This window comes from Carcharhinus amblyrhynchos, chromosome 23 (assembly GCF_965287045.1).
Source record: "Carcharhinus amblyrhynchos chromosome 23, sCarAmb.v2.hapA, whole genome shotgun sequence".
NCBI lineage: Eukaryota > Metazoa > Chordata > Chondrichthyes > Carcharhiniformes > Carcharhinidae > Carcharhinus > Carcharhinus amblyrhynchos.
In genome coordinates, this window is record NC_137346.1 from 43,794,829 (window position 1) to 43,822,583 (window position 27,755).

Consider the following 27,755-nt stretch of genomic DNA (forward strand, 5'->3'; position numbering starts at 1 on the left):
GACGTTTCAAGTTCAGATGACCCTTTCTCAAAGCTGCCATTTATAGCGTCTTTAACATAATAAAATGTCCTAAGAAGTTTCATAAAATAAAATTTGACACAGAGCCATGAAAGGAGGTACAAGGATGATCAAAAGTTTAGTCATAGAAGCAGGTTTTTAAGGCATGTGTTAAAAGTGTAAAGTGAGGTAGAGAGGGAGAGAAGTTTAGGGAGGGAATTCCAGCGTTGAGGGCCCAGGGAGCTGAAAACACTAATGATCGAGTATTATTGCCAGGGATGCTCAAGTGACCAGCAATAGAGGGTTGCCTATATCTTGACAGGAACTGAAGATTACAAAGACAGGAAGAAGCTCTTGGGAGGGATTTGAAAATAAGGATGAGAATTTTAAAATTGTGATGTTGCTCCTCCAGGAGCCAGTGTAGGTCAGCGATCAGGGGTGATGAATGAAAATGATCAGGAAATGGATGACACCAAGTTTATAGGACAGTAGAACATGAGAGATCAGCCAGGGATTGGTTAGATTAGTCACCTTGAGGTAGCAAAGTCATGGATGAAGACAGAGAGGAAGAACAGGGGGGAGAGAGGAAGAACAGGGGGGAAAGAGCAAGAATCAACATAGGCTATAGAGAAAAAAAAGGACACAGATAGAGAGAGCATTAGTAAATAGGAAACACAAGAGCAGAAGGACAGAACCGAAAAGAGTAGGACAGAAATGGCAGAAAGTGATGAAAGAGAATAGGAGAGAGAACAGACAATGAACTTGGAAGGGGATGAACTGGAAAACGAGATAAGTGAGAAGTCAGTGGGAGTAAACAAAAACGAATGAGAAAAGATAATAGAGAGAAAGTATGTTATTTTATCTCACACATGCACTCACCAGTCAGGAACCGCCCACGGTGGCCTCCTGTCACTGTGAACTTATAACCCCAATCATTGGTATCCAGGTCCGATGTGAACCTGTAATATAGTGTGTCACCTAGAAGAAATAAAAAAAAACTAGTCATTCTAACAGGTAAGAATGCTACCAGTATTCACTGCCATTGTGGAAAATCAGCATACAAAAAATGTGACAGACCACAGGGTGGTGGGTGAGTGGAATTGGCTGCCAGTGGTGGTGGTGGAGGCAAATTCAATAGGGTCTTTTAAGAGACTTCTGGATGAGTACATGGGGCTTAATAGGATTGAGGGTTATAGGTAAGCCTAGTAGGTAGAGATATGATCAGCGCAACTTGTGGGCCGAAGGGCCTATTTGTGCTGTAGTTTTTCTATGTTTCTAAGCCTGCCAATTCGTACTTCAAAGTTTAATTTTTGGATTTAAGACATGAACTGGTAACCATCATCCATGCTTCACCATTCTTTGGTGAAAATGTACTCAAATACAAAATATTCAACCCATCTGCATGATGGTTTAGGTATCAAAGATCAATTGGAGAAGTTGGTGCTGTTTTCAATGCAGAGAAAGCTGGGAGGAGATTTAACAAGGAGGGGTCTGGACACAGGCGATCGGGAAAATAAACTGTTCCCATGGGTGGAAGGATTGGCGTGAGGGCACAGATTTAAAATAATGAGCAAAAGAGCCAACAGCAACGCAAGAAAAACTTTTTCACACAGTGAGTGGTTAGGATCTGAATACACTGGCAAATAAAGTGATGGTTTAATTGAAGCGATCAAAAGGGAACTAGCTATCTATTTGGAAAGGAAGAATGTGCAGGATTACAGGAGAAGATATAGGAACGGCACTGAAGTGAATTGGTCATTCGGAGCGCTGGTGCAGTCTTGATGGGCTGAATGGTCACCTTGTGTACTATAACAATTCTGTGATTGTCTTCCAGTAACCTCTTTGCAAGTGGAACACTGACAGGTAGTCTGAAGATATGTTTTTTTTAAGCAAAGGAGGCTAGTCACGATAGCCCCACGCTGAGCTGTGAATCGGTGAACAAAATAACCAGAGTACAATGGTGTAGGAGTTCGTTACTGGGTCAATAATCCACTTAAATCAAATCCCACCAATTTGAGAATCTGAACTCAATTTAAATAAAAGATTGACCATTCAGCTATTAGATTGTCTTAACTGGCTCAATACTTAGTCTGGCCTGTGACTCCAGTCCCATATCAGAGTATTTAACTTTTATTTGCTCTCTGTCGGGGCTCAGTAAGAAACTTTGTTGTAACTCCTGGGGATGATATTAAATTCTGACCTTACCAGTGATGACCACATCCTGCGAATGTACTAGACTAAAGTTCTTTCACAGAATGCCCTAGCAGATAATCTGCTAACCTTGCCTGTTTGTTCAGAGACATCACAGATGAGTGTTTTATCCCTTTTTGGTCTCTATGGCGACTGTGAGCAAGAATTTAAAAGTCAGGTACATGGGTCACAAAACATACTGTTCTAACAGCATGGCAAGGTGAAGAGAGATTGTACTTTGTTGGAAAGTTGAGTTTGGCCCATTGGACTGAATTAGTTAGATAGAATCCCTCCAGTATAGGAGGCCATTCAGCCCATCATATCTGTACTCTGACAGCCTATCATACCCAGACCCTATCCCCGTAACCCCAAATATTTACCCCGCTAATCTCCCTAAGCTACACATGTTGGGAGACTAAGGGGCAATTTAGTTTGGCCAGTCCACCTGACCTTCATATCTTTGGCCATGTTGTCTTTTTTTTGTGACAGTACAAAGACATAAATTGTAATGCAAAAGCAAAATACTGCAAATGCTGGCAGTCTGAAATAAAAACAGTAAATGCTGGCAATACTCAGAATGTCCTCTCCTGAACTTGGGTGCAACCTGCTTCATATGGGTGGCAAGGTAGCACTGCTGCCTCACAGTGCCAGGGACCTGGGTTCGATTCCTGGCTTGGGTCACTGTCTGTGTGGAGTTTGCATATTCTCCTTGTGTCTGTGTGGGTTTCCTCCGGGTGCTCCAGTTTCCTCCCACTATCCAAAAATGTGTGGGTTAGGTGGATTGGCCATGTTAAATTGCCCTTTAGTGCAGAGGAACTAGCTAGGGTAAATACATGAGGTTATGGAGATAGGGCCTGAGTGGGATTGTGGTTGCTGCAGACTCGATAGCTGAATGGTCTCTTTCTGCACTGTCGGATTCTATGATTCTATATAAGTTGATCTTTCCCTGTACTCTATGATTGTAACACTACATCCTGCACCCTTGTCTTTCCTTCGCTATGAACAGTATGCTTTGTCTAAACAGCATGCAAGAAACAATACTTTTCACTGCATACTAATACATGTGACAATAATAAATTAAACCAAATGCCTGTGTGGAGTCTGTAGTCACCCAAGGCCAGAATCGAATCCAAGAACCAGGCACTGTAAGGCAGCAGTGCTAACCACTGTACCATGTGCAGAGTGATTCTGATTGTGTATGGATCACACTTTAATGCAAAACATTAATCAAATATTCCAAACTGTACCCTGATCAGGACACACTGACCTGAAACCATGACTTACAGATTGAATGAAAATTTTACCTGGAATATCAAAGTCAATCCACTTGTGTGATGATCCACTGAACATATGACGATCTTGCTTGTAGTCACTACTACTGGACATCAACAATTCATCACAGCCATCCTCAGATACACAACGAGGGTCAAATTTCACAGACAGGTAAATAGCACCAGGGATGTGAACTTTGTCCTAAAGGTAAAAGGAAAACTTATTTAGCTTTTACTGGATGGTTGGTCATTGTTCCCATAGATTCTTAATCTGCCAAACCTTTGGAACAGAAACACACAAAGTGCTGCATAAAAACTGATAAACCATTATTTATGGCTAAGTGCCACGAATAAAGATTACCAAGAAGCTATGGCTTGCATTTTTCTGAATAGGTTGCCCTAATGTTTGTATGTTCGAGGGGAAGTTTATATATTGAATTATGTTCTATTGGGACAGTTCTTCCCCATTTCTAGATTTGTTAAAATGTAGTCACGGCTATGATATGAGCACGTCAATCCCATCTTCCTCACCGTTCAACTAACTTTTAACTAACTGGAAAAGACGGTAGTCGGCCTTATGGCTCCTTGAGTCTGCTCTGCCATTCAATAAGGTCACAGCTGCATTTCCATCTCAACTTCACATTCCCACCATTATACATATCGCTCGATTTCCTTAGTGCCCAGGGAGCTATAGTACTCAGCCTTGAACATACTCAACTGCTGAGCACCCACAACCCTCTTGGATAGAGAATGACAAAGCTTCACAATTCTGAGTGTGGTAAATTCTCATCCCCATTCTAAACAACCGATCCCCTTACCTGAGAGTATGATCGTTACTTCTACACTCTCCAGCCAGTGGAGACAGCCGCACAGCATCTGTGCTGTCAAGCTCTCAAAGAATTTTACACGTTTCAACGCGATCAGTGCAATAAAGGTTAAAATACCATTTGTTGGTTGAACCTACAAGTTAACTTTGTGATTTATATACAGAATATCCAAATCCCACTGAATGTCAATTACTAGTCCCTTTCCTTTTAAATACATTCTGCCTCTTCACTCTTTCTACCAAAATGGATAATTTCACACTCCCCCATGTTATAATCCATCTGCCATCTTCTTGCACAATCACTTAACTCATCCATATATTCCTATGCAGCCTCTCTCCCTCCTCCTCACTGACATGATTTAGGGCATGACAGACTCTTAAGACCAGCAATGCTTTTTATTTTCAAGTGCGTTTTTTTGTTGCTCTGGTTCTAATTAAGATTGCCGCATCATTTCGATGGGAGACAATGACCCAATCAGAAAGATCTTCCACGACATCATCCCATTTCACTTCATCTATAATTACCAACACATTCTCTGTGGCATTGGGCACCAGCCATGACTCATTTGGTAGCATTTCCACCCTTCCCCCACCCAACACCCAAGTTGAGAGTCCCATTCCAGAGACTTGAGCACATAATCTCACATGACATTCCAGAGTTCCAGATGAGATGTTAGGTTGGTGGCCTATCTGGTCAATGCAAAAGACTCCATGGAACTCTGATCATGTGCAGGGGAGTCCTTTTGGTCAGACATATATCCTTCCAACCAACTCCACGGAAGACTATTTAATTCATCATTTATTCATTGCTGTGTCTGGGAGCTAGCTGTGCACCAATGGGTGAACATATTTGCCACATTACAACACTGCTTTTGAATGCCCTGCAGATTTGATAGACATCAGGCCGGATTCTCCGACCTTGCCCACGACCGGGAATCTCCAGTTCTGCTGCAGTGAACGGAGATCGGCTGATCGGCCAAATTCGCCGTTCTCACTGGCTGCGGCGGTGAGTCGTGAACAGCCGGAGAATGCTGGCCGCTGAATAAATTGCGTTTTGTTGCTCGTCAAACGACACAGGAACTGTGCGGCCTTGTTCTGTCATGGTTTCAGGTCATTATTTACACCAAAGACTCATCATCTATTGGCAGCCCAGCCCTCTTCCACAATACATATTAAAGCTGCTGCAACACCTCGATTGTAGCATTGTTGTCATAGGGATGCTTGGACTCCCTGACTTGGACATCCATTCCTGGTTCTTCCATAAACTGACAGGCAGTCACAGCCAGAGACGCCAGCATCTTCTCACTACAACCGAGCAGCACTTTCTGCAGAATCTGATGCAAATAAGGAAAAGAAAATAGCATATACGTAACACAGGAAGTAAATTGTACAGGTAAAAAGGTGAGGAATACATAATAAGAAAGCTCCAACTCGTGATAATATTAGGAATAGGATAAAACGTGTGGTCTGATTGTGTGATTTTCTACTCATGGTTCCTCTTATTTTAGCAATTTGAATTTACTTGTACTGAGGACCAGTAAATCTGATCAAAGATTTGTTTTCTCCATGTGGATGTTTGATTATATTGAACATTATATATTATGGGGAGAGACAAAGTGCAGGGAGAGGGGCAAGATGGGAAATAGAAAAATAAGACAGTTGCCTACATTACAACAGCGCCTTACTTCTCCTTCTTTCATGGGATGACAGGTTGAGAAATTGTTGCCCATCTCTTCCCAAGAAGTGAGCAGTTTGCTGGACCATTTCAGAGGGCAATTAAGAGTCATTGCGGTGGATCTGAAGTCACGAGTCGGCCAGATCAGGTAAAGACGGGAGATTTCCTTCCTTGAAGAACATGAGTGAACTAGATGGGTTTTTTTTTACAAGAATCGATAAAGGCTTTATATTCTAGCTTTTAATTCCAGACACCAGTGCTTGAGGTAGGATTGGAACCCGTGTCCCCAGAGAATTAGCTAGTCCAGTGACATCAGCCCTACATCAATGTCACCCCAATTACTTTAAAAGCATTTTAAAGAATGTCCTGACAATTATTATAGAAACGAAAGTCATTTTTTAAACAACAAGTTCTGCTTTCTCTGGTGATTTCTTTGTATTCTGCCTGACAGAGAAGCAAGCCTTTGGCTCAGTGCTGGCCTTCCTGCTTCAGACTTCAAACCCCACTTTGGACAGTTGTGGCTAGTAGAGACCACAGCGCTGAATACTGTGATGATACCCAGGAGATATTCTGGCCTCACCCCAACACCATTCATCATATGGTCTTTGGAAGTCAATGAAAACCCACCTGGCAGTGGTATAATGGTATCGTCACTGGACTAGCAATCCAGAGACTCAGGGTAATGCTCTGGGGACCCTGGTTCAAATCCCACCGCGGTGAAATTTGAATTCAATAAAAATCTGGAATTAAAAGTATAATGATGACCATGAAATCATTGCTGTGTTGCAAAAACCCATCTGGTTCCCTAATGCCCCCTTAGGGAAGGAAATCTGCCATCCTAACCCAGGCTGATCTATAGATCTGATCTCCAGTCCCACAGAAAAATGGTCGACTCTTAACTGCCCTCAGGGAATGACAATAAGTGCTGGTCCAGCCAACGTGGCTCACATCCCATGAATAAATTTAAAAAACTCTTCGTCAACCTGTGAATCTGTCCATTGCTCCAAGGAAAGACATGAAGACATCTTTGGATAGATAACCATGTCTTACTAAAACGCTGCTTAGCACTGACCAAGCTCGCAAGCCTGAACACTCATCACCAACCTTTTCCCAAAGCTGCTTTTCCTCAAGTTGCATGAGCAAGTCAAGTATGTAGGCCATGTGAGATGGACAGCTGAGACCCAGCACTTCCTCCGTGATCGGCACGTCACTTGGCCACTCGGCTAACAGAGAAGCGAGCACATGCCTGGCGTACAATATGGAGATGGCTTCGTTGACTTTGTACAGGTAGTCGCGCGCTGTCCTTTTGCTGCGCATGTCGAGCTCTTTATGCAGCAGCATGGAGCTTTTAGTCCGTCGCTGTTTGGCAAAGCTGAGCTGTAAATCACTTTCAGTGTTGGTTATGAGTTTCTGTGTCACAGGGTTGGTCTCCTCTGTTGCCTTCTCACATCGCAAAGGCTTGGACTGTTAAAACAGACAGGTTAGATTCAGCTACCAACATTTAAAAAATGCACAAAATCATTAGTCAAATCCGAAAATAATTTCAAGTAAACCTCGGCTATTCATCAACTGTTTGTGTGTTCATAATCATTTTACAATCCTTCAAAGAATTTGCATTCCGGAAACCTCAGAGATCGGAGATTTCCATGTTAGGGATAAACAAATCAAAGTAATCTCAAGTTGTCTCCCAATGCGGATCATTTACTTTGTAATACTGCCAGCCAGCCACTGATCAAACTTTATCATGGAATCATACAATCCCTACAGCACAGAAGGAGGCCCATCGAGTATGCACCGAGCACAATCCCACCCAGGCCCTATCCCCATTACCCCGTGCACTTACCCTAGCTAATCCCCCTGACAGTAAGGGACAATTTAGCATAGCCAATCCATCTAACATGCTCATCTTTGGATTGTGGGAGGAAACCGGAGCACCCGGAGGAATCCCACGCAGACACAGGGAGAATGTGCAAACACCACACAAACAGTGACCCAAGCCGGGAATCGAACCCAGGTTCCTGGTGCTGTGAGACAGCAATGCTAACCACCGTGCCACCCCTTTAGTTGAGTACAAAAATAAAGCCATTGTGCTAAACCTTTATAAAACACTAGTGAAGTCCCAGCTGAATTATTGTGCTCAATTCTGGCTAGCACACTTTAGGAAGGATGCCAATGTCTCAGAAAGGGCGAAGACAATTATTAGAATGGTCCCATTCTAATGAAAGACATCAGGAAGATGGAAGAACCAGAAAAATTTGGATTGCTGTCTTTAGGGCAGAGAAGGTTAAGGGAGACTGACAAAGATGTTCAAAATCACCAAGGGTTTTCACTGAGTAAACTAAAATTAAACTGCTTCCACTTGCAACAGGATCAATAGCTAGAGGACACAGGTACATAGATCATCAGAATGCCATAGAGAGATACGCAAATTAATCACAACAGATAATGGAGTGCTGGTCTTTATATCTATGGGAATTTAATACAAGAAGGTAGCAGCTATGCTAAGCTCTGGCCAGATCACACCTGGAGAACTGCATTCAATTCTAGAAGAATACACTGATCTTGAAGGAAATGCAGAGTTACCAGATTAATACCTGGACTCTATGGTGATATTACACAAACTAGGGTTATGATCTCTGGAATTTACAAGGTTAAGAGATGATCTGATTGAAATTTCCAAGATATTAAAGGGCACAGAACAGATAGATAAAGAGGGACCATTTCCACTGGTAAGAGTCAGTGGCACATAGCTGAACAGTTAAAAATGAGCACAAATAGTGATAGAAGTCACAGGAAGAAGGAACCCTTCTTCCTCAAAAGGCAGTTGATGCTAGGTCAATTGTGATGGATAGATTTTTGTTAATCAAAGTTATTAAGGAGTAGATATAGGGCAAAGGTGGGTTTATGAATTTAGATCACAGATCAGCCACAGCCTCACTGAATAACAGAACAAGTTCAAGGAGCTAATTGGCCCATGCCTACTCCTATGATGGCTTTGTGGTAAAGGCAGGTCCACACAGACCTGACAGGGCGCAACAAGAATCATGGACCTTGCCCAGGAAAGGTATGGGCACTGGGAATAATAGTAAAGTAGAGTTTATTTATTAGTCACAAGTAAGGCTTACATTAACACTGCAATGAGGTTACTGTGAAATTCCCCTAGTGGCCACACTCCAGCGCCTGTTCGGGTCAATGCACCTAACCAGAAAGTCTTTCAGACTGCGAGAGGAAACCAGAGCAACCTGGAGGAAACCCACGCAGACACGGGGAGAACATGCAAACTACACACAGACAGTGACCCCAAGCTGGGAATCGAACCTGGGACCCTGGCGCTGCAAGGCAGCAGTGCTAGCCACTGTGCTAGCTTTTTCAAAGAGCCGCCATGTGTACGAGGGGTGGAAGAGGGTCCTTTCTGATTCTACAAAAACAAATTGTACTGAGTCAGCATTTCCTCCCCTGGTGGCTATCCAATCATTCCTGCTGCAGCCTTCGAGTCAGCTGAAGAACTCATTGGTGTATACTGTTCCCAAAGGGGGAATGGACAGCCGGTGCTCATGGTGCAGGTTTATTGGTTAGCTTCATGAGGTACTACAGGTGAGCAGACTTGTGGAATTTAATCCCAGCTGCAGCAACCCTCCTTATCACTGATGGAGCTAATTTATAAATTAACTAAATACAAGCCTCAAGATGTTGATGGTTTAAAGTAAATACAATGGAATCCTTCTGAGCCAAATGACTGGTTTAATTTTCTAGATATTTTACCATAATATAGTCTTACTTCCGTTGCTTTAATTTTGCCATTCTAGCAGCTTGGGATGCATTGTAACTCTTCCGAGGGGAGAGACCTTATCCTTTGCCCAGTTCACTGTACCATAAGACTTCCCCTTGACCAAAACCTGCCACAGTAACAGCGAAGAGATATTGAACTCAGTCATGAGGCTGAGCAGTGAGTCTGTGCCTCAATCAGCTGCTGTACCCTGTGTGTTGGCACTTTATGATGTAATGTAGCTGTCCTTTAAGTTATTCATCTGCCAAGGCCAGCACTTAGTTCCCATCCTTGTTACCCTCTCAAGAACACTGGTACGGTGCCTTCTTGAATGTAACTGCAAGACTTGCTTGGTCATTTCAGAGGGAAATTATGAGTTACCCATGTTACTGAGAGTTTGGACTCAAATATAGGCTAGCTGGACTGGGTAAAGGACATCAGTGATCGAGGTGGGTTATGACAATTTGGTTGTTTTCTAGCCATCATTACTAATGCTGGCATTTTATTCCAGATTTATTTACTTTATTGAACTTTTAAAATCCCTAGCTGTCTTTTTGGAAGCTGAACTCAGTCTGTCAATTAGTCTACATTCATTACTCCAGGCCTCTAAATCAGTAGTCCAGTAACATCAACTCCACGTTACTGGAGTCTAAAACCAACTCATGTAATTAACAAATCGCGACAAATATGGCAGAGTTTGATTGCGGGAGAAGTGTACAAATGCTGGTCCTTCTGGTATGCTTAACTCGAATGTTCACAACATTTTCACAAGAAAATTTAATTGAATAAAGAGAGTTAGGTGGTGTAGCTGCTTGGTCGGAAATAATTACCAACCCTCGAGGGACAATTGGGGGGCGGGGGGGTGGTGGCATCTCAAATGGTGAGGGATGGTGCAGAGGGTCTCATGGTCTAACGCTTGTCATCTTCTCGCTGCCATGTTATTTTAGCAGCAGCACAGAAGGTGGAGGATATCCCTCTCACCCAGAAGTCAACCAAACTACTGAAGTAGCTAATTAATGGCTTCCTCTGTCACCGCTGGCATTTTACGATCAGCATTTGGGTCCCCTGCTGCATGGAAGACAGCCTTGTGAACTCGGGTGGCTTCCCTGAGAATCTAGGGACATGAATAGGCTGTCCTTTTAATCAGGCACGCTGCAGCCTATTAAGGAGTACCCTCGCAGCAATGGCCCCCATCTCCTCCGCCCTCACCAAGCCCTTCACCCACTAGCCAAGGCCTACCTGACTGACAATGACGCCCCCAGATGGCTCTTCTCTGTTTGGGAATGCAGTCTGCTTCCAAGGTATTCTCTGCTTCCTAGTGCAGTCCTCGCTGTGACCATTACTCACAGTGGTGCCACGAGGCTGCTATCGATCCTCTGATTGACTGACAACTCATGGGGATAGGTTATAGAGCTCTAAAGCAAAACTGTCAAGTGGATTTAGGCTTTATGGCCTGTTGTCAAAATACCCACATCATAACAAATGTCAGCCCACTGGGTGCAACCACTTCAACAAATAGCCTCAGACCTGCATCCCAATACATGTTGCAATAGGGAGAGCAAAGACAAGAAGAAATGAAAAATTAACAATACATTCTCACTGATGGGGTGGCTTGGTGGTACAATGGTTAGCACTGCTGCTTCACAGCGCCAGAGACCCGGGTTGGATTCCTAGTTTGGGTCACTGTCTGCGTGGAATTTGCGCGCTCTCCCCGTGTCTGTGTGGGTTTCCTCTGGGTGCTCCGGTTTCCTCCCACAGTCTGAAAGATGTGCTGGTTAGGTGCATTGACCCTAACAGATGCTGGACTGCAGCGACTAGAGGAATTTCACAACAATTTCATTGCAGTGTTAATGTAAGCCTTACTTGCGACTAATAAATAAATAACAAATAAATAAATGTGTACTTTGCCAGTTCTTGCTATTGGTAAAACCAAACATAACACTGCGTCAACATTCAGAGACGAGGAACATATAAACCAGGAAAACAGATAAATGCAACTCCTGAAGACTTGCACATTTTACTCCATAGAAAGAGGCCAGCTGAAACAAAACTAGCATTCTAACCCCACATTCCAGCACCCAGTCCATAAATAGCATTCTAGATTACAGCACTTCGGATCCTGATTCCTTCAAAATGAGTTCAGGCTTTTGCCTCAACCACCAATTCAGGCAGTGAATTCCAGACACCCTCTGTGAAAAAGGTTTTCTAATATCCCCTCTAATCCTTCTACCAGTCACCTTAAATCAGTGCCCCCCTGTAATTCACCTCTCCGCTAGGGGAAATAAGTCTTCCCTGATTAATGTATCTAGGCCACTCATAATTTTATAAGCGTCAATCAAGGTCACCCCTCAGCTTTCTCTGTTCTAAGGAAAACAACCCTAGCCCACCTAACCTTTCCTTGTAGCTGCAATTTTCCAGCCCTGGCAACATTCTGTACTCTCTCCAGAGCAATTATGTCCTTCCTATAGCAGGGTAACCAGAACTGTATGCAAAATCCCAGCTGTGGCCTAACCAGTGTTTTTTTTATATAGTTCCAGCATTGCATCTCTCTTCTTATATTCAGTACCTCACTCAATAAAGAAAAGCATTCCACATGCTTTCTTTACCACCTCACCCAACTGTCCTGTCACCTTCAGGACGTGTGGACATGCATGCCTGCTCATTCCTCAACCCCTCTCAATGTCTTCCTGAGTATTCCCATGCTTTGCTTGGCCTCCCAAAATGCATTACCTCACCTTCTCCAGACTGAATTCTTTTTACCACTTACCCACTTGACTAAACCATTGATATCATTCCTGAGTCCACAGCTATCCTCTTCACAATCAACCGCGCAGATGATTTGTGAGTCAACGGCAAATTTCAATCATGCCTTCCCTATGTAAGTCCAAACCACATTATGTCACAAACAGCAGGGACCCAACACTGAGCCCTGCAGAAAACCATTAGAAACCGCTTTCCGTTCACTAAAGCACAAATGAGGTGGGGTCATAGCACCTTGATGTTAATGTAGAGGAAAATTCTGGGCAGTTGGCTTCTTACTTTCCATCCCACCTTGAGGGACATGGCGATAGAACATTCAGATACACCCTCATTGCTATACCCAAAGCACCAATCTCATGCCAGCGGGAATATGTTTAGACCTTATCCCAGGAGCACAGTAAAGGGAAGGTTTTTGCACAGAAAACTTAAAATCAACTGCGACCCAATCTGTTTATATGCAAGTCTGCTATTAGCAAATTTCTAATATAAACTATGATTTTAATGCTAGCCCAAATAGACCAACATGGTTGGAATATGATGCATGCCCATACTTTTAATATAAAAATCTGTTTGCAAAGTTTTGTCCATTTCAATGTACATTTTCTTTTCGTACAGAGTTGCATATAAGCAGATAACAGAAAATCAAAAAAGGAATGTTAGGTTTTTTTTTACAAGCTGCACATAAGCTGATGCTGTATCAATCAGTTAAATACAAAATTAGATTTTAGTGCATGCGCAAGGTGAGGTAGGTTTGCTTTCTTCAACGTGGAAATGACTGGCCACTTACCAGTGTGCAGAGTTTTCCCATGATCTTGTGCTGTGGAGAGGGGTGACGTTGGTGAGTGCAAGTTACAAGGGTAAGGCTGCAATTTTAACCACAGAACTAGTACAAGAAGATATTAATGGGTTATTCAAAATGAAAGCAGAAAATGCTGGAAATACAAAGTCAGTCCATCATCATTTGATAGGAAAATAGGAACTATTTTATCTGACTTGTAGAGTCTTCCTTCAACTGAATCACATCCTTCAGGCGCTGCTGGAGTGGGACAACCCATTTTAGTGGGGATATATGGGAAGAAAAATCTCAGAAGGGAGAACCTCTCTTTAGGGATATTTTGCAAAGACATGAAACTTCTTCATGTAATAGACACATTCATATACAGCAAGTGTGCATCTGTTCAATTTGCTGAACATCTTTTACAAAACATATTTTGTACATTCTATGGAAACATCAGGGGCTAGAACTGTGCTCTGTAAATGGAGAGTTTTCTCTAAGTTCCAACAGAAATAGCGAATGTTGGAGAAATTGACATTTTGCAGTACATGTTGGACACGGACACTTGTTTTAGGGTTACCCAGGAGACGGTTGTGGAATTATTGGACTAAAATTTTACTGATCATTTGGGTTTTCAAACAACTACAGCATAATATTTTACATTTAATAAGCTAGGTGGCAAACCACATTTTGGCATAATTGAACCATACTGCATCATGTGGCCTACAGCTTGTGTGTCTGATCTTTGAAGAGCTATCGTGTGGCCCTGCTCTTTCCTCATATCTTTACAAATGTTTCCTTTTCAACTCTATACGCAACTTCCTTTTGAAAGGAATGGGTCAGGAAGGATGGTTTGAACCTGCCTGATTAATTTAGGTTATGGGGCAGTACGGCAGCACAGTGGTTAGTGCTGTTGTCTCACAGTGCCAGAGACCCTACTTGGCTCATTCTCTGTGTGGAGTCTGCACATTCTCCCCATGTCTACAAGGGTTTCCTCCAGTGCTCCGGTTCCCTCCTACGGTCCAAAGGATGTGCTGGTTAGGTGCATTGGCAATGCTAAATTCTCCCTCATTGTACCCAAACAGGTAACGGAGATTTTCAACGTAACTAATCCTACTTGTGACACTAATAAATAAACTTTAAACTTTTGTTGTATCACTCCAATTCTCCTTTTCTCATTTGTTCAAGGAATGGTTCCATTTACTTCAACTTTACTCTTTGATGCCACAACCAGTTGAACACTGCCTTGATGTCAAGTGCAGTCACTCTCACTTCACCTCCACAGTTCAGCTCATTTGTCCATGTTTGGTCCAAAGCTATAATGATGTGTGGAACTAAAAGGTTCTGATGGAACTTAAACTGAACATTAATGAGCAGGTTATTGCTGAGTAAGTGTCACTTGATATCACTGTTAACAATGCATCCCATCACTTTGTTGATGGCTGAAAGTAAACCAATGGAGTGATATAAATTGATTGCATTAGGTTAGTCCTTTTTTTGTGGGCCAGACATACCAGGACCACTTCCCACACTGTTGGGTAAATGGCAATATTGCAACTGCACTGGAACAATTTGGCAGGTTCCTGCAGGCAGGCACTCAGACTGACTCACAAACAGACCAGGGAAAAAAATTAACTAATTGCAACTCTCAGACATGGTGGTGTGACCATACCACCAATAGTGATGTCAGGAGGGCAAAGCCCCCAAGTTATTTATCACTACTTCGAACTGTGAACAGGATGAAGTGGTAACAGCCACCTCCAAAAGACGCAGGAACTGCGCCCTGAAGAGCGAGAGTTATCTCCCCCGCCCTCGAGAAGGCTAAGAAACAGCAGCTCACAGGCCAGCATAGTTGATGTGAGGCCTAAGGATATAGGGGCCGTCTGTGCCATGAAGTGAGCTGAGCTCCACCAGCTGGAGATGCATAATCCACTAAGCAATGCTCCAAAGCAGCCTGCTACAAAGAGTGAATGTCCAATGACCTCGGGCACATATAAAACCAAGAACGTCGGAGGGATTGGTGTAATCAACTAAAACAGATTACAATAACTAATAATGATCGACTTCTGCCTCCAACAATTATTAATTTTCAAAATGTCTGCCACATAAAGGATGACTGTCCTATGGTATTTGATCCGAGAAGGTGCTATCATCTTGTTCCTTACAAGGGACGTTTCTCAATGCTCAAAGGTCTAGCATGAGATGGAATTCAGTGACCATGGGGGTGATAGGAGAGCAGAACACCAGAGTTTTGGACAAATCACAGTTTGCCCAAAGTGGAAGTTAGGAGGCGAGGAAGATGGGTGCCAAAGTGATAATAAAAGTATGTAAATGGAGTTTCAGCAGTTACAAACATGAGAGTTGTGAAGCCAACTGAGGTGACAGAGGTGGGTGTAAGTGGGGTCATAGAATCCTACAGTGCAGGAGTCTGCCATTCAGCCCGTCAAATCTGCACTAACCACAATCCCACCCAGGCCCTATCCCCACGGTGCCATGCATTTACCGTAACTAGTTCCCCAGACACTGAGGGAGAATTTAACATGCCAATCCACCTACCCACATTTTTGGACTGTGGGAGGAAACCAGAGCACCCAGAGGAAACCCACGCAGACACAGGGAGAATGTGCAAACTCCACACAGACAGTGACCCAAGCTGGGAATCGAGCCTGGGTCCCTGACGCTGTGAGGCAGCAGTGTTGACCACTGTGCCACCATGCCGGGATCTTGGTGATGGGTGAGAAATAGGTTTCAGAGCTCAGCTGAGGATTCAACAGGTATTAAGGACCCCATACCATTAGTTCAGATGCACATCGATGGCGATAAACTCCCCATCCAGACCTCGAGATATCCTGCACCCGATGGCAGGATGCTGTGCAGCAGCTCTTAAAAGACCCAAGCAAGCACTGCTGCTTTCTATGAGATTTACAGAGCTAGCTTCTAAATGAGTCCATTCAGCAGTGCAAGAAGGACATATTACTCAGAAGCTAATCAGGTTAATAAGTTCAATGGTCGGTTCATCAGACACGTTCTAATTCCAGCATTTTCGGTTTCATTTCAGATTTCCAGCAAAATTTCTCTTTTTACCAGGTTACTCTGGGTGCAAGCAGCATTAATAAATACTATATTCTCGATCAGGAATGCCCACAGAGATTATTTGAAAGCAACGAGACTTAAACATGGTAGAAAGCTGGTTAAATGCTGTGCAATATTTCTCCAGGCACTACAGTTACATTTAAAATCATTCTCAGAGCAGTTTACTTTGACAATCCAGTAGCTTCAATCATATCTGCAAGGAAGCTCCCACACGAAAAACGAAACCACTCCCCATCTTATACAAAGAACAAAGGAGAAAAGCAGCCCGGGAAACAGGCCCTTCGGCCCGATGAGCCCGCGCCACCATCGCAACACCACCAGTCCCCCTCTCCACCCATGACCCCTGTCTAATGTTTTATGGCCATCCAGATTGAGGGAAACTGATTCAGGGACAATTCATTACTGCCAATCAGCCTAACAGCACATCTTGGGGGTGTGGGAGGAAACCGGAGCACCCGGAGAAAACCCACGCAAGCACGGGGAGAATGTGCAAACTCCCACAGACACCGACCCAAATCCATGTGTCTGCACAGCAATCAGTGATAGTCACTGAGCTGTCGTCTTGCCCAGCATCTGGTCCCGTTTAGGCACACACTAACGACATGAAGCACTACATCCAGCCACCTGAAAAGGAAATGCTGAGGAATAAAGCGATATTTGATTCTGCTACAAAGTATTTTGAAGTGCAGACTACATTGGTGATACAGCACCAGGTGAGTGGTGATACAATACCTTTATTTGCTGTTCATCTACTAACACCTCCTACGCTGGCCAGGATGGACTTCAATGATTCAGCCATATCATTATTGGGATTTTGGCACCTTAATGGCCCTCAAAATTAACTCCAGCCCCATTTAAAATTTTTGCTTTATGTCCTTGAGATAGAGTTGTCACTGGCTAGGCCAACATTTATCACTCACGCCTAATTGCTCTTGAGAAGATGGTGATGAGTCACCAGTACACGGCTGATCGAATTACTTGTAAAACTTGAATAAATTACTGTGACCAGAACATTCAACAATTGCAAATAAAATTTTCAGCACGATGATTCTCACACTGCGGTTACCACGTAGCCAGAGGCCTACCACCTCGTGCAGATCTGAGAAACGTTTCCCTCCAATTAGCAATTGCTACAAGGGACCAACATTCCTCGACAAACACGCAGTTTCTCAACGATAAACCAGCCTAAGGCCGTACCCGGAAATTCTACTACGCACACGACCCGAGCGGAAGCCTGGCAGCAAGGTTTTAACCCCAAGGAGGGCTGAGTAATTTGGGAAACAGGAAGAACATAGTCAGAACTTTGGTAGCTAAATACAGAAGTCAGCAACTAAGAGAAAGCACTCACCACACATGGTACAATCATCATGTCGGTGTCGACGGCTTTTGTGCTGTGGTCTTCTGTGCGTGATGGTTTGCTTGGTTGCCACTTCATCGACATGGACTGGATTGCCTCATCTGTGGTAATCACATGACCATCAAACCTGAGAGAAAAACAGAACAAAGGGATACTATCTGTATGCTGTATGCTTCAGGATACTATCTGTAAATAAGATTTATTAACAATGCACTCTGAAAAGTCAGAGCTCACCTCTCGGGGGAAACCTGCAACATTACACAGGCTGGGATGCAGCACCCAACATGCAAAGGGATGTCTAAACTAGCACTTGAGGCATTTTCTATTCTTTAGTCCTTTGACTTCTTGGCGGCACGGCAGCACAGTGGTTAGCATTGCTGCTTCACAGCTCCAGGGTCCTGGGTTTGATTCCCGGCTCGGGTCACTGTCTGTGTGGAGTTTGCACATTCTCCTTGTGTCTGCGTGGGTTTCCTCCGGTTTCCTCCCACAGTCCAAAGATGTGCGAGTTAGGTTGATTGGCCGTGCTAAGAAATTGCCCCTTAGTGGCCAGGGATGTGTAGGTTAGAGGGATTAGTGGGTAGAGCCTGGGTAGGATTGTGTTCAGTGCAGACTCAATGGGCCAAAGGGCCTCTTTCTGCACTGTAGGGTTCTATGATTTCCCTCTATTATCTATGATTTCTCATCAGCTGCTGTGAATTCACAAAATCATAAAATACTACAGTGCAGGAGGTGGTCATTGAGCCCATCGAGCCTGCATTGACCACAATCCCACCCAGGTCCTATCCCCGTAACTCCATGCATTTCACCCTAGCTACCTCCTCCCCCCACCGACACTAAGGGGCAATTTAGCATGGCCAATCCCCCTATGGCCAATCCATCTTTGGACCACGGGAGGAAACCGGAGCACCTGGAGGAAACCCATGCGGACACGGGGAGACACTGTGCAAACTCTGCATAGTGACCCAAGCCAGGAATCGAACCCGGGATCGTTGGCGCTATAAGGCAGCAGTGCTAACCACTGTGCTGCCCCATTCAAGAGGTGCGCCTCATGTCAGTCCTTACGTGGATGACACGTTGAATATAGCAGTGAATGAATATATTATCTGCGTTCTGTCTGTTCTTTAACAAATTTATCAATGTAATGCAGCTGCCCAAAAACCGTTTGAGAGAACTCATTTGCAGTTATATTGTGCTGTCAGCACATCTCAAAGCAAATTAGTTACATTTGAAGTATCATCACTGAAAACAGCAGTAAGATGAGCGGGATGGAGATGGAGGGATATAGATTAAAACCTGTTTAAAAAAAGGTTCAGGAGCCTTGAGACGTCCCTGGGGATCAATTGATTCCTATGGACCTTTCAACATATTTTCTGGCTCACTTGTTTCACTTTTGAGCTTCTGGGGATTCCCTTGAATGTTTGCATAAGATGTACATGTTATTGATGTTGTTCTCTTTTAATCCACAGGTGCTTCGGTCCACCTTGTTGTCCAACAAGGGGCATACACGCGGCGGGTCGTGCAAGGGCTGCTCTTGGATGTTGTTTTGAGAATAACCTAGTGCTTCACATCGTTAGTGTACGCTTAAACTGGACCAGCTGCTGGGCAACACGACAGCTCAGTGACTATCACTGTTTGTTGTGCAGATACATGGATTTGGGCAGGTGTCTGTGGAAGTTTGCGCATTCTCCCCGTACTTGCGTGGGTTTTCTCCGGCTGCTCCGGTTTCCTCCCACACCCCAAAGTGTGTGCTCTTAGGCTGATTAGTGTAACAACTGTCCCTAAATTAGTCTCCCCTCAATCTGGTTTCCAATGTGGAGTGCCATAAGCGTAGGCAAGGGTCACGGGTGGAGAGGGGACTCAATGTTGAAATGGTGGCGCGGGCTCGTTGAGCCGAAGAGCCTGTTTCCCGGGATGTGTTGTTCTTTGTAAGATAAAGAGTTGGAGAAATGTTGGCAATACGCTTGGAAGAACTCAAATATTCCCATGGGATCTTTCACATATATTTGCCCAGCAGATACGGCCTCACGCAGCAATCGAGTATTAATTACAAACTGTGATGAAGTTTAGTAGAGGGGGACTTGGTTTAATCAGGCACTCATCAAGAACTATGAAGTGCCATTCTCATTGAATGGCGGAGCAGACTCAATGGGGTGAATGGCCTACTTCAGCTCCTATGTCTTATGGTCAGCCTAGATTGTGTGTTTTCGAACTGAAGTGGGACTTGACCTCTTTCAAGGTCAAACCAAACAGACAAACTCAAATTAAATAAGGACAAAGTAAAAGGGGCAGCTCCCCAAAAGGATGAGGAACAGCCCGAACAAAAAGAAAAGTACAAAGGAAACTTAAGACACATCAAATCAAAATGTGATTTTTCTTGTCCTCTTTTAAGGTCAAACCAAACAGACAAACTCAAATTAAATTAGGACAAATTATAATAATCAGACTTAGAAGGAACAGTGCTACCACTTAGCCAAGCTGACCCTGAAGGGTGACTGTCTGCAGGTAATGCTTTTTAACATTACATAATCCAAAGAGCAAAAGGTGCTTAAAATAGACAATGATGTAAGCATCAATGGGCAAGTCCGATATATACACGTCATCTCCTCTACTCCCCTTCTATGTTCCGCTTGCAAGCTTTTGAGAAACATGGTACAATACCAAAGCAAACATCACTAACACAGATTTCACGCAATGTCAATGATGGTCAAATCTCACTGGATTTTATTGGAACTTTCTACAACCAAAGCTGTACCATCTCAAACTACGGAACTCTTCATGGCAGAATGCTGATAGGGAGTCCCACAACTTTAACATTTTATACTCACCTTTTTTGAACTTCGAGGAAGAAGGAGTCAGTTTTTCTCATCTGAAGTTCATACATGGCTCGTAAGATGTGTAAAGGTGCATTTAGAGCATCATGAGTTATCTGGGAAAAAAAAAATAACTCCCTTATAACAGAAAGAAATATTCCAATTGCTGCCTCCCCTTAGTAGGTGGAATAACAAAAGTGTAGTCAGAAATAACCATCTTGAATCCCTGGTGTATCAAGTAATAAAAACCTGAATAAATGCCCAGAATGATAGCTCACTGGCAGCACAGTGGCAGAATGTTAGCACACCTGCCTCACAGCGCCAGGGACTCACGTTTGATTCCTGGTTGGGGATACTGCCTGTGCGGAATCTACATGTCCTCCCCATGTCTGCATGGGTTTCCTCTAAGTGCTCCCACAGTCTGAAAGACTTGCTGCTTAGGTACATTGGCCACACTACATTTCCCTCAATGTATCCGAACAGGAACCAGAATGTGGCAAACGGGGATTTTCACAGGTAACTTCATTAATGTAAGCCTACTTGTGACACTTATGAATAAATTTTAATTTAATTTTTACATTTATTTTTAATGTTGGTTAAACTCAACTGGTTGAACAGCTGGTTTGTGATGCTGATGATAGCTGAGGTTATTCATGAAGGTCCCCCTTCACAATCTTGCCCCTCAGCTGAGGTGTGGTGACCCCCAGGTTAAACCATCACCAGTCAGCTCTCCCCCTGAAAGGGGAGAGCAGCCTACGGTCTCCGGGACTATGGCGACTTTTCTCTTCATTCTAATAATTAAGACTTATTTTTTAAATGCGAGTTTTCATCCATACCTGGAAAAAGATTTTTGTAGCTTCATCCAGGCCTTCCAAAGGATCGGGTTTAGTTTCTTCGAGAGCAAACACAGAGCCCCCAGTCTTGGGCTCATGGTCTGAAACCTGTTCCTTCTCCTCCGTCACAGCGTCTGCTCCTTCAGCAGCACTACTGATCTCCTTCTTAGATGAATACATCATGATCGACAGGGTCTTAACAAAGTGACAACAAAGTGAGATTAAAGTTTGAAGTCTAACATTATAATTTTATGTGAACCTGATTTATTCCAGACAGGGCAATTGGATCGGTTTCAATACCACAAGGCTTAAATCAAAACCGCCACATTTCTTGAGTTCAATTTATCGCATCAATAATAACCCAATTCTCCCAGACACATTTTGCACGTACAAGTTAATAGCCAGTTAGAAGTATGAAGCCAGGAAAGGCAGATTCTGGCGACTAGGTTAGCTGCACGATGCTGAGCTTTAAATGATCACAGAAACATGATCCACATTATTGAGAAAGCGAATGCTGTATGATTGCACTGTCCTTACCTCCAGGTCACACAGCAGCCACAGTTTACTGAACCCTGTCCCCTTGGTGCATTTCCTCTCCAGCAGTTTGATCAAACCAGACTGGAGGATGATCTGATGGATCTCTTCAACACTATGTTTCTGCGGCAAAAACACAGAAAGGTTAGTAACTTACAGCAATTGGGAAATTGCTAATCGGAAGCCAGCTCAATGCAAACAGCTTCTACAAATACATGAAGGGCAAAAGAGTAACCAGGGAGAGAGTAGGACCTCTTAAGGATTAACAAAGTCATCTGTGTGCGGAGCTACAAGAGATGGGTGAGATCCTAAATGAATATTTCTCATCAGTAGTTACTGTTGAAAGAGGCATGGATGTTAGGGAACTTGGAGATGTAAATAGTGATGTCTTGAGGAGTGTACACATGACAGAGAAGGTGGTGCTGGAAGACTTAAAGCGCATCAAGGTAGATAAATTCCCGGGACCTGATGAAGTCTATCCCAGGACATCACGGGAGACTAGGGAGGAAATTGTAGGTCCCCCAGCAGAGATATTTGAATCACTGACAGCCACAGGCAACGTCACCTAGGTTTAAAGTATGATTCAGATACACAGCTTCATAACTTTCTTTAAGACAAGTCACAAAGTCTCTTGCAATGCTATTTGGGACTCTTGTGATTGGGCTCACCCTTCAGTTTCTCTCCAGTAAACATTGGAACCTGCAGCTCCTGTCCAAATGCACCATTGCACAATTTACTAGAATAAGCTCCTTCCCCCACCCACCAAATGAATCACTAATTACTCACGATTGCGTATTAATTTCATGCTCATCATGAACCGAACTCATCCCTCACCTCTCGCTCCCCATTCCCTTCCTTTTAAACCGGTTGTGGAAAACCGCTCGATCTAAAATCCCGAAGCAGCCACCACATTGATTTATACAAAGCGATTACCTGTAGCGTTTTGTAGAGTCCTTTCAGAGCTAGTGACTGGAGCCAGGTAGCCTCCACTGCCTCAGGGAAGCTGCTGTCTATATTGGTTTGCAGTAGATGGCTGTAGATTAACATAAAGTGCTGTAGGAACTGGATGAGTTGAGGCTGAGCTGCTGTGTATTCAGGCTTACAAACCTGTGTCAATCGGTAATCCCTCACTGTGTTTAAAAAAAGTGGACAGGAGAAGAGTATGGTTAATTTACACATCCCAATTGCGCCACTCTATCGTCCTATATTCACTGGTTTTCCAGTGTTTCAACTTCTTTCTTTTGTTCATTTCATTACTAATTCCTTTGTTCCACAAGTTCATTTTGGACTTTAGCAGTGCATGTGAAATGTAAATTAACAAATCAGTAAAAATGGCAACAATAAACTGATGATGAAGCAACACATTGATTGACAGGAATTCTTACCCCAGGAGAACTTCCTGAATAAATATCCCTGTTTTGAACCTGGATCACTAACAGCCTTAAAGAGAATTAAATTATTTGATAGATAGAAAGACATCCATATGCACACCACTGCCAGGGGTATTTTGCTGTCTCTAGAGTTATGAATATTGCAGGCGCACATTCTGAGAAAACAGACACAAAATAGGTCAAAACTTATAGCATGCAAAAGGATCAATGTTGGCTGCCTAATATGGAAACATATTTAGTAAAAAATAACAGAAATTGGACTGAGTTGAATCAATGGTGAGACAACATAATAAATAGTGAGGGAATAAAGTGATAAACTTGAATATTGTTTACAATAATAGATTTGGTACTTGGGACATGAACTGGTTCATCTAAAAAAAACGCAGATACAAAAAGGATAGAAATACTGCTTTCCATACAAGGATTTGGGAGCTATGTATTAAACATGAGAGGCTCCAAAGAATCTTCAGACAGCATTAAGGACACTGTCAGACTCCCAAGTGCGTAGCATGAAACAACTCCCTCATTACGGATTACATTGTTCAGGATGAAGAACAGCAGCATGTCAGCATTGCCCGTCAGATCTTGAGATCAGACTAGAAAAGATGGTTGGGCATGATTCAGACTCCTGAAAATGCACAAAGCTAAATAAAGGAAAACACAGGAGTCGCGCAACAGAATTGCAGCAACTCAAAGAGATGGCTGTTACAACAAAAAGTGAGGAAAAGGGAGAGATCAAGTGCAGGATAAGTACAAGCCTAGGTCCTGTTATCCAAATGGCAAATCTTGGCATTGAAAATAAGACACATTACAAAGATGGAAGGTCAACACATTTCAGAGTGAAATGGATTCAAGAGAAAACGCGTTAGTAAATACAATTGAACGGAGAGATTGGACCCAGGATGTGGATTTCAGTTAAACTAATCTCAACTTCAAACAAGAATCAGAGCGTGTGGCACAGTAGTACGCACTGCTGCTTCACAGAGCCAGGGACCCGGGTTCAATTCTGGCTTTGGGTGACTGTGTGGAGTTTGCACATTCTCCCCGTGTCAGCATGGGTTTCCTCTAGGTGCTCCAATTTCATAGAATCATAGAACCCTACAGTGCAGAAAGAGGCCCTTCGGCCCATCGAGTCTGCATCGAACACAATCCCACCCAGGCCCTACCCCCATATCCCTACATATTATACGCACTAATCCCTCTAACTTACACATCCCTGGGCACTAAGGGGCAATTTCTTAGCATGCCCCATCAACCTAACCCTTTGGACTGTGGGAGAAAACCGGAGTACCTGGAGGAAACCCACACAGACGTGAGGACAATGAGCAGACGTTTCCTCTCTCACTCCAGAGATGTATAATTAGGTGAATTGGGCATGCTAAATATGCGGGGTTACAGGGATAGGGTGGAGGCGAGGACCTGAGTGAGATGTTCTTTTGGAGAGTTGGTGCAGACTTGTTGGGCTGGATGATCTCTTTCTGCACTGTACGGATTTCATAATTCATGGGAAAGCGCCCCCATCTTTACATGTGTAAACACATGTAAATGCTACCTATCAAATGGGATATTCTGGAGTTGGCAAAAGCCTGTGCTCTGATCATAAACTGTGCTTAAGACAAACGATGCCACAAATCTGTGAAGATCAGCTGCATCAAAAATACATGAAGGACGTTCAGGATCACAAAATATCAACACGCACGAGTGGCATTTGACAGGCCAAAACCAAATCAAAACCTCAATATGCACATCATAGAATCCCTACAGTGCAGAAGGAGGCCATCCAGCCCATCGAGTCTGCTCTGACCACAATACCACCCAGGCCCTATTCCCATAACCCCACATACTTACCCTGCTAATCCCCTAACACTAGGCGCAATTTAACATGGCTAATCAATCTAACCCGCACATCTTTGGACTGAGGGGGGAAACTGGAGCACCTGGAGGAAACCCATGCAAACATGGGGAGAACATGCAAACTCCACACAGACAGTGACCCGAAGCCGAAACTGAACCCAGGTCGCTGGCGCCGTGAGACTGCAGTGCTAACCACTGTGCCACCGTGCTGCCCATGCAGTTCATAAAATTCTAAATAACAAACCACTCCCCACTCAGCTGTACAAAGATCATGTCAAAATGCAGGAGGGGATTTGACAAGAGTAGTAACAGATTATTGCTCAATCTCTCTGATGTGGCCAGCCTACATAACACAACGAGCAAGGTGATGATAGACATAATTTGATCTGAATTCACAAGGCAAGGGAGTACCAGATGAAGTTTACACGACAGTATGCAAGTCACAGCCTTTCCACAGTGCAGGGAATACAGACACATGAATTTCAACCCTCACCTCGCCAAATCCCATGGAATACTGGAGGGTAAAAACACTGCAGCGGGTCAAAAACCTGATCAAGAAATCAAAATATGACAGTGTCACAATGTGCGAGTCTTTTGACTTACATGAGCACATTGTTTCGGGACTACAGATCATCTAACAATGGCTTAAGAATCATTGGGTCAATATAAAGTTGCTCGTGAATGACCTCTCGCTTTACTTTAAGAAGTCGTTAGGGAGCTGGTACACACATTTATCCTCATTTATATCTGGCAATGAAGTCAGTGTGCATTATCATCGTGGTCTGCACAAGTCGCTGTCCACTAAGAAATCTGAAGCATCATACCGTCAGACAATATCAGCATCACCAACACTACACTACTCGTCCAACACGCTGGCCATGGATAAAACCACCGATGGAAAATGCACAAACAACTAGCCAACAAGCTATCCCAAATTAAAATCAATTGTGGTGCTCAAAGGAACCACTTGTCAGAGCTGAACCTATCTGGGAGCTTCAGAAATACCAAAAGAACAGTCACAGAGTACAACAGTGCGGAAGAGTCCCTTCGGCCCATTGAGTCTGCACTGACACATGAAATACTCAGATCTGCCCACCTAATCCCACTTGCCAGCACTTGACCCATTGACCTTGAATGTTATGGCGTGCCAAATACTCATCCGGGTACTTTTTAAAGGATATGAGGAATCCTACCTCCATCGTCCTCCCAAGCAATGCATTCCAGACCATCACCAGTCTCCGAGTAAAGGTTTGCCTCAAATCCCCCCGAAACCTCCCACCCCTCACTTTTAACTTGTGTCCCCTGTTAACTGACCCTTCCACGAAGGGGAACAGCTGCTCCCTATCCACGCCCCTCATTACCTTGAGCACCTCAATCAGGTCGCCCCTCAGCCTTCTCTGCTCCAACGAAACCAATCCAATCTAATAGTGTTTGAAATATGCTGATCGACTACAAGGTAATGGAGAGTCAACTCGAGAGTTTAGTATTAGAAACCTCTCCACTCACTAATCTGCTGATGAATTAAAATGGAAGAAAAATATCTACACAGTATTAATTGATCACATTTCTTTATGATTGTAGCTAATCTTTGGAAACAAAACAAGAACAGAATGCTGACCCCTATCAATATAAACGTCAAGTGTTCTTAATCATAAAGAATTATCAAGAAGCATGCCAACTGGACACTTAAGGTGTTGAATTACAAAGATTATTGCGGCAGAAAAACTTCAATGAAAATGTGATGACACAGCTATGAAAGGACATAGTGCCATCTCCTGGTGGCAACTGCTAATCTTGTGATATAGTCTGGAATAAACAATTTTATTTTCAACTTGCACCATCAGAAAAATCAATCTAATTTCATAAGAAACACATACAACTATCCTTGCACTCTGCTCATCACGGCCTCTTGCACATCCTTGCTTTTAATCGCTCCCGCAGTGCGACTGTGCTTTCAATTACCTGGGCCCTAAGATCTAAAATCTGCCTCCCTAAAACCATCTGACCCCTCTCTCTCCTCCTTTGAGATGCTTCTTAAAATCCGTTTGACCAAGCGTTTCTGTCCTCATGTTTCCCTACACGGTTCATGGTCAGATTTTGTTCACTAATGCTTCTGTGAAGCAACTCAGGATGTTCTGCGACGTCAAAGCCACTAAACAGAAAGACATTTGATAAAGTACCACATAACAAACTTGTTAGCAAAATTACAGCCTATGGGATAAAAAGGGGCAGTAACAGCGTGGACACAAAACTGTTTAAGGAATAGAAAATAAGGATGAAGGGATGTTTTTCAGACAGTAGAGATGTTAGCAGTGATGTTAGGACTAAGACCTCTGCTGTTTCCACGACATGTTGATAAGCTTGGACTTGGGGACGCAGGGCACACTTTTGAAATTGGCAGATGCAAAATAAGAGCAGTAAACAGCGAGGCAGACAGTAACAGATTTCAAGAGGGCATAGGTTGGTGAAATTAGATGACATTCACACAGAAAAGAGAGAGAAAATATGTTCCATAAAGAATGGGACAACACAAATCAAGCTAAATAGGTCAGGTCTGATTTTTAAGAGGGTTCAAGAGCAGAGGGAGGTTGCACACAAATATTTGAAGGTGACAAAACAAGTT

General features: G+C 43.5%; 1 protein-coding gene across 3 annotated transcripts in view; it reads right to left on the minus strand.

The window, feature by feature from the left end:
- zzef1 (zinc finger, ZZ-type with EF hand domain 1) overlaps positions 1-27,755 on the minus strand; it is a 242,207-nt gene that overhangs the window by 43,376 nt on the left and 171,076 nt on the right. For 2 of the 3 annotated variants that reach the window (XM_080211009.1, XM_080211011.1), the window contains exons 44-53: positions 22,821-23,017; positions 21,891-22,010; positions 21,357-21,548; positions 20,536-20,636; positions 17,702-17,837; positions 13,273-13,302; positions 7,064-7,423; positions 5,475-5,618; positions 3,492-3,660; positions 877-975 (exon numbers count right to left, since the gene is read on the minus strand). In XM_080211009.1, coding sequence (XP_080067135.1) covers positions 877-975; positions 3,492-3,660; positions 5,475-5,618; positions 7,064-7,423; positions 13,273-13,302; positions 17,702-17,837; positions 20,536-20,636; positions 21,357-21,548; positions 21,891-22,010; positions 22,821-23,017 — 1,548 coding nt within the window. The remainder of the gene's footprint in view (positions 1-876; positions 976-3,491; positions 3,661-5,474; positions 5,619-7,063; positions 7,424-13,272; positions 13,303-17,701; positions 17,838-20,535; positions 20,637-21,356; positions 21,549-21,890; positions 22,011-22,820; positions 23,018-27,755) is intronic. The other variant, XM_080211012.1, reaches the window with a different exon arrangement.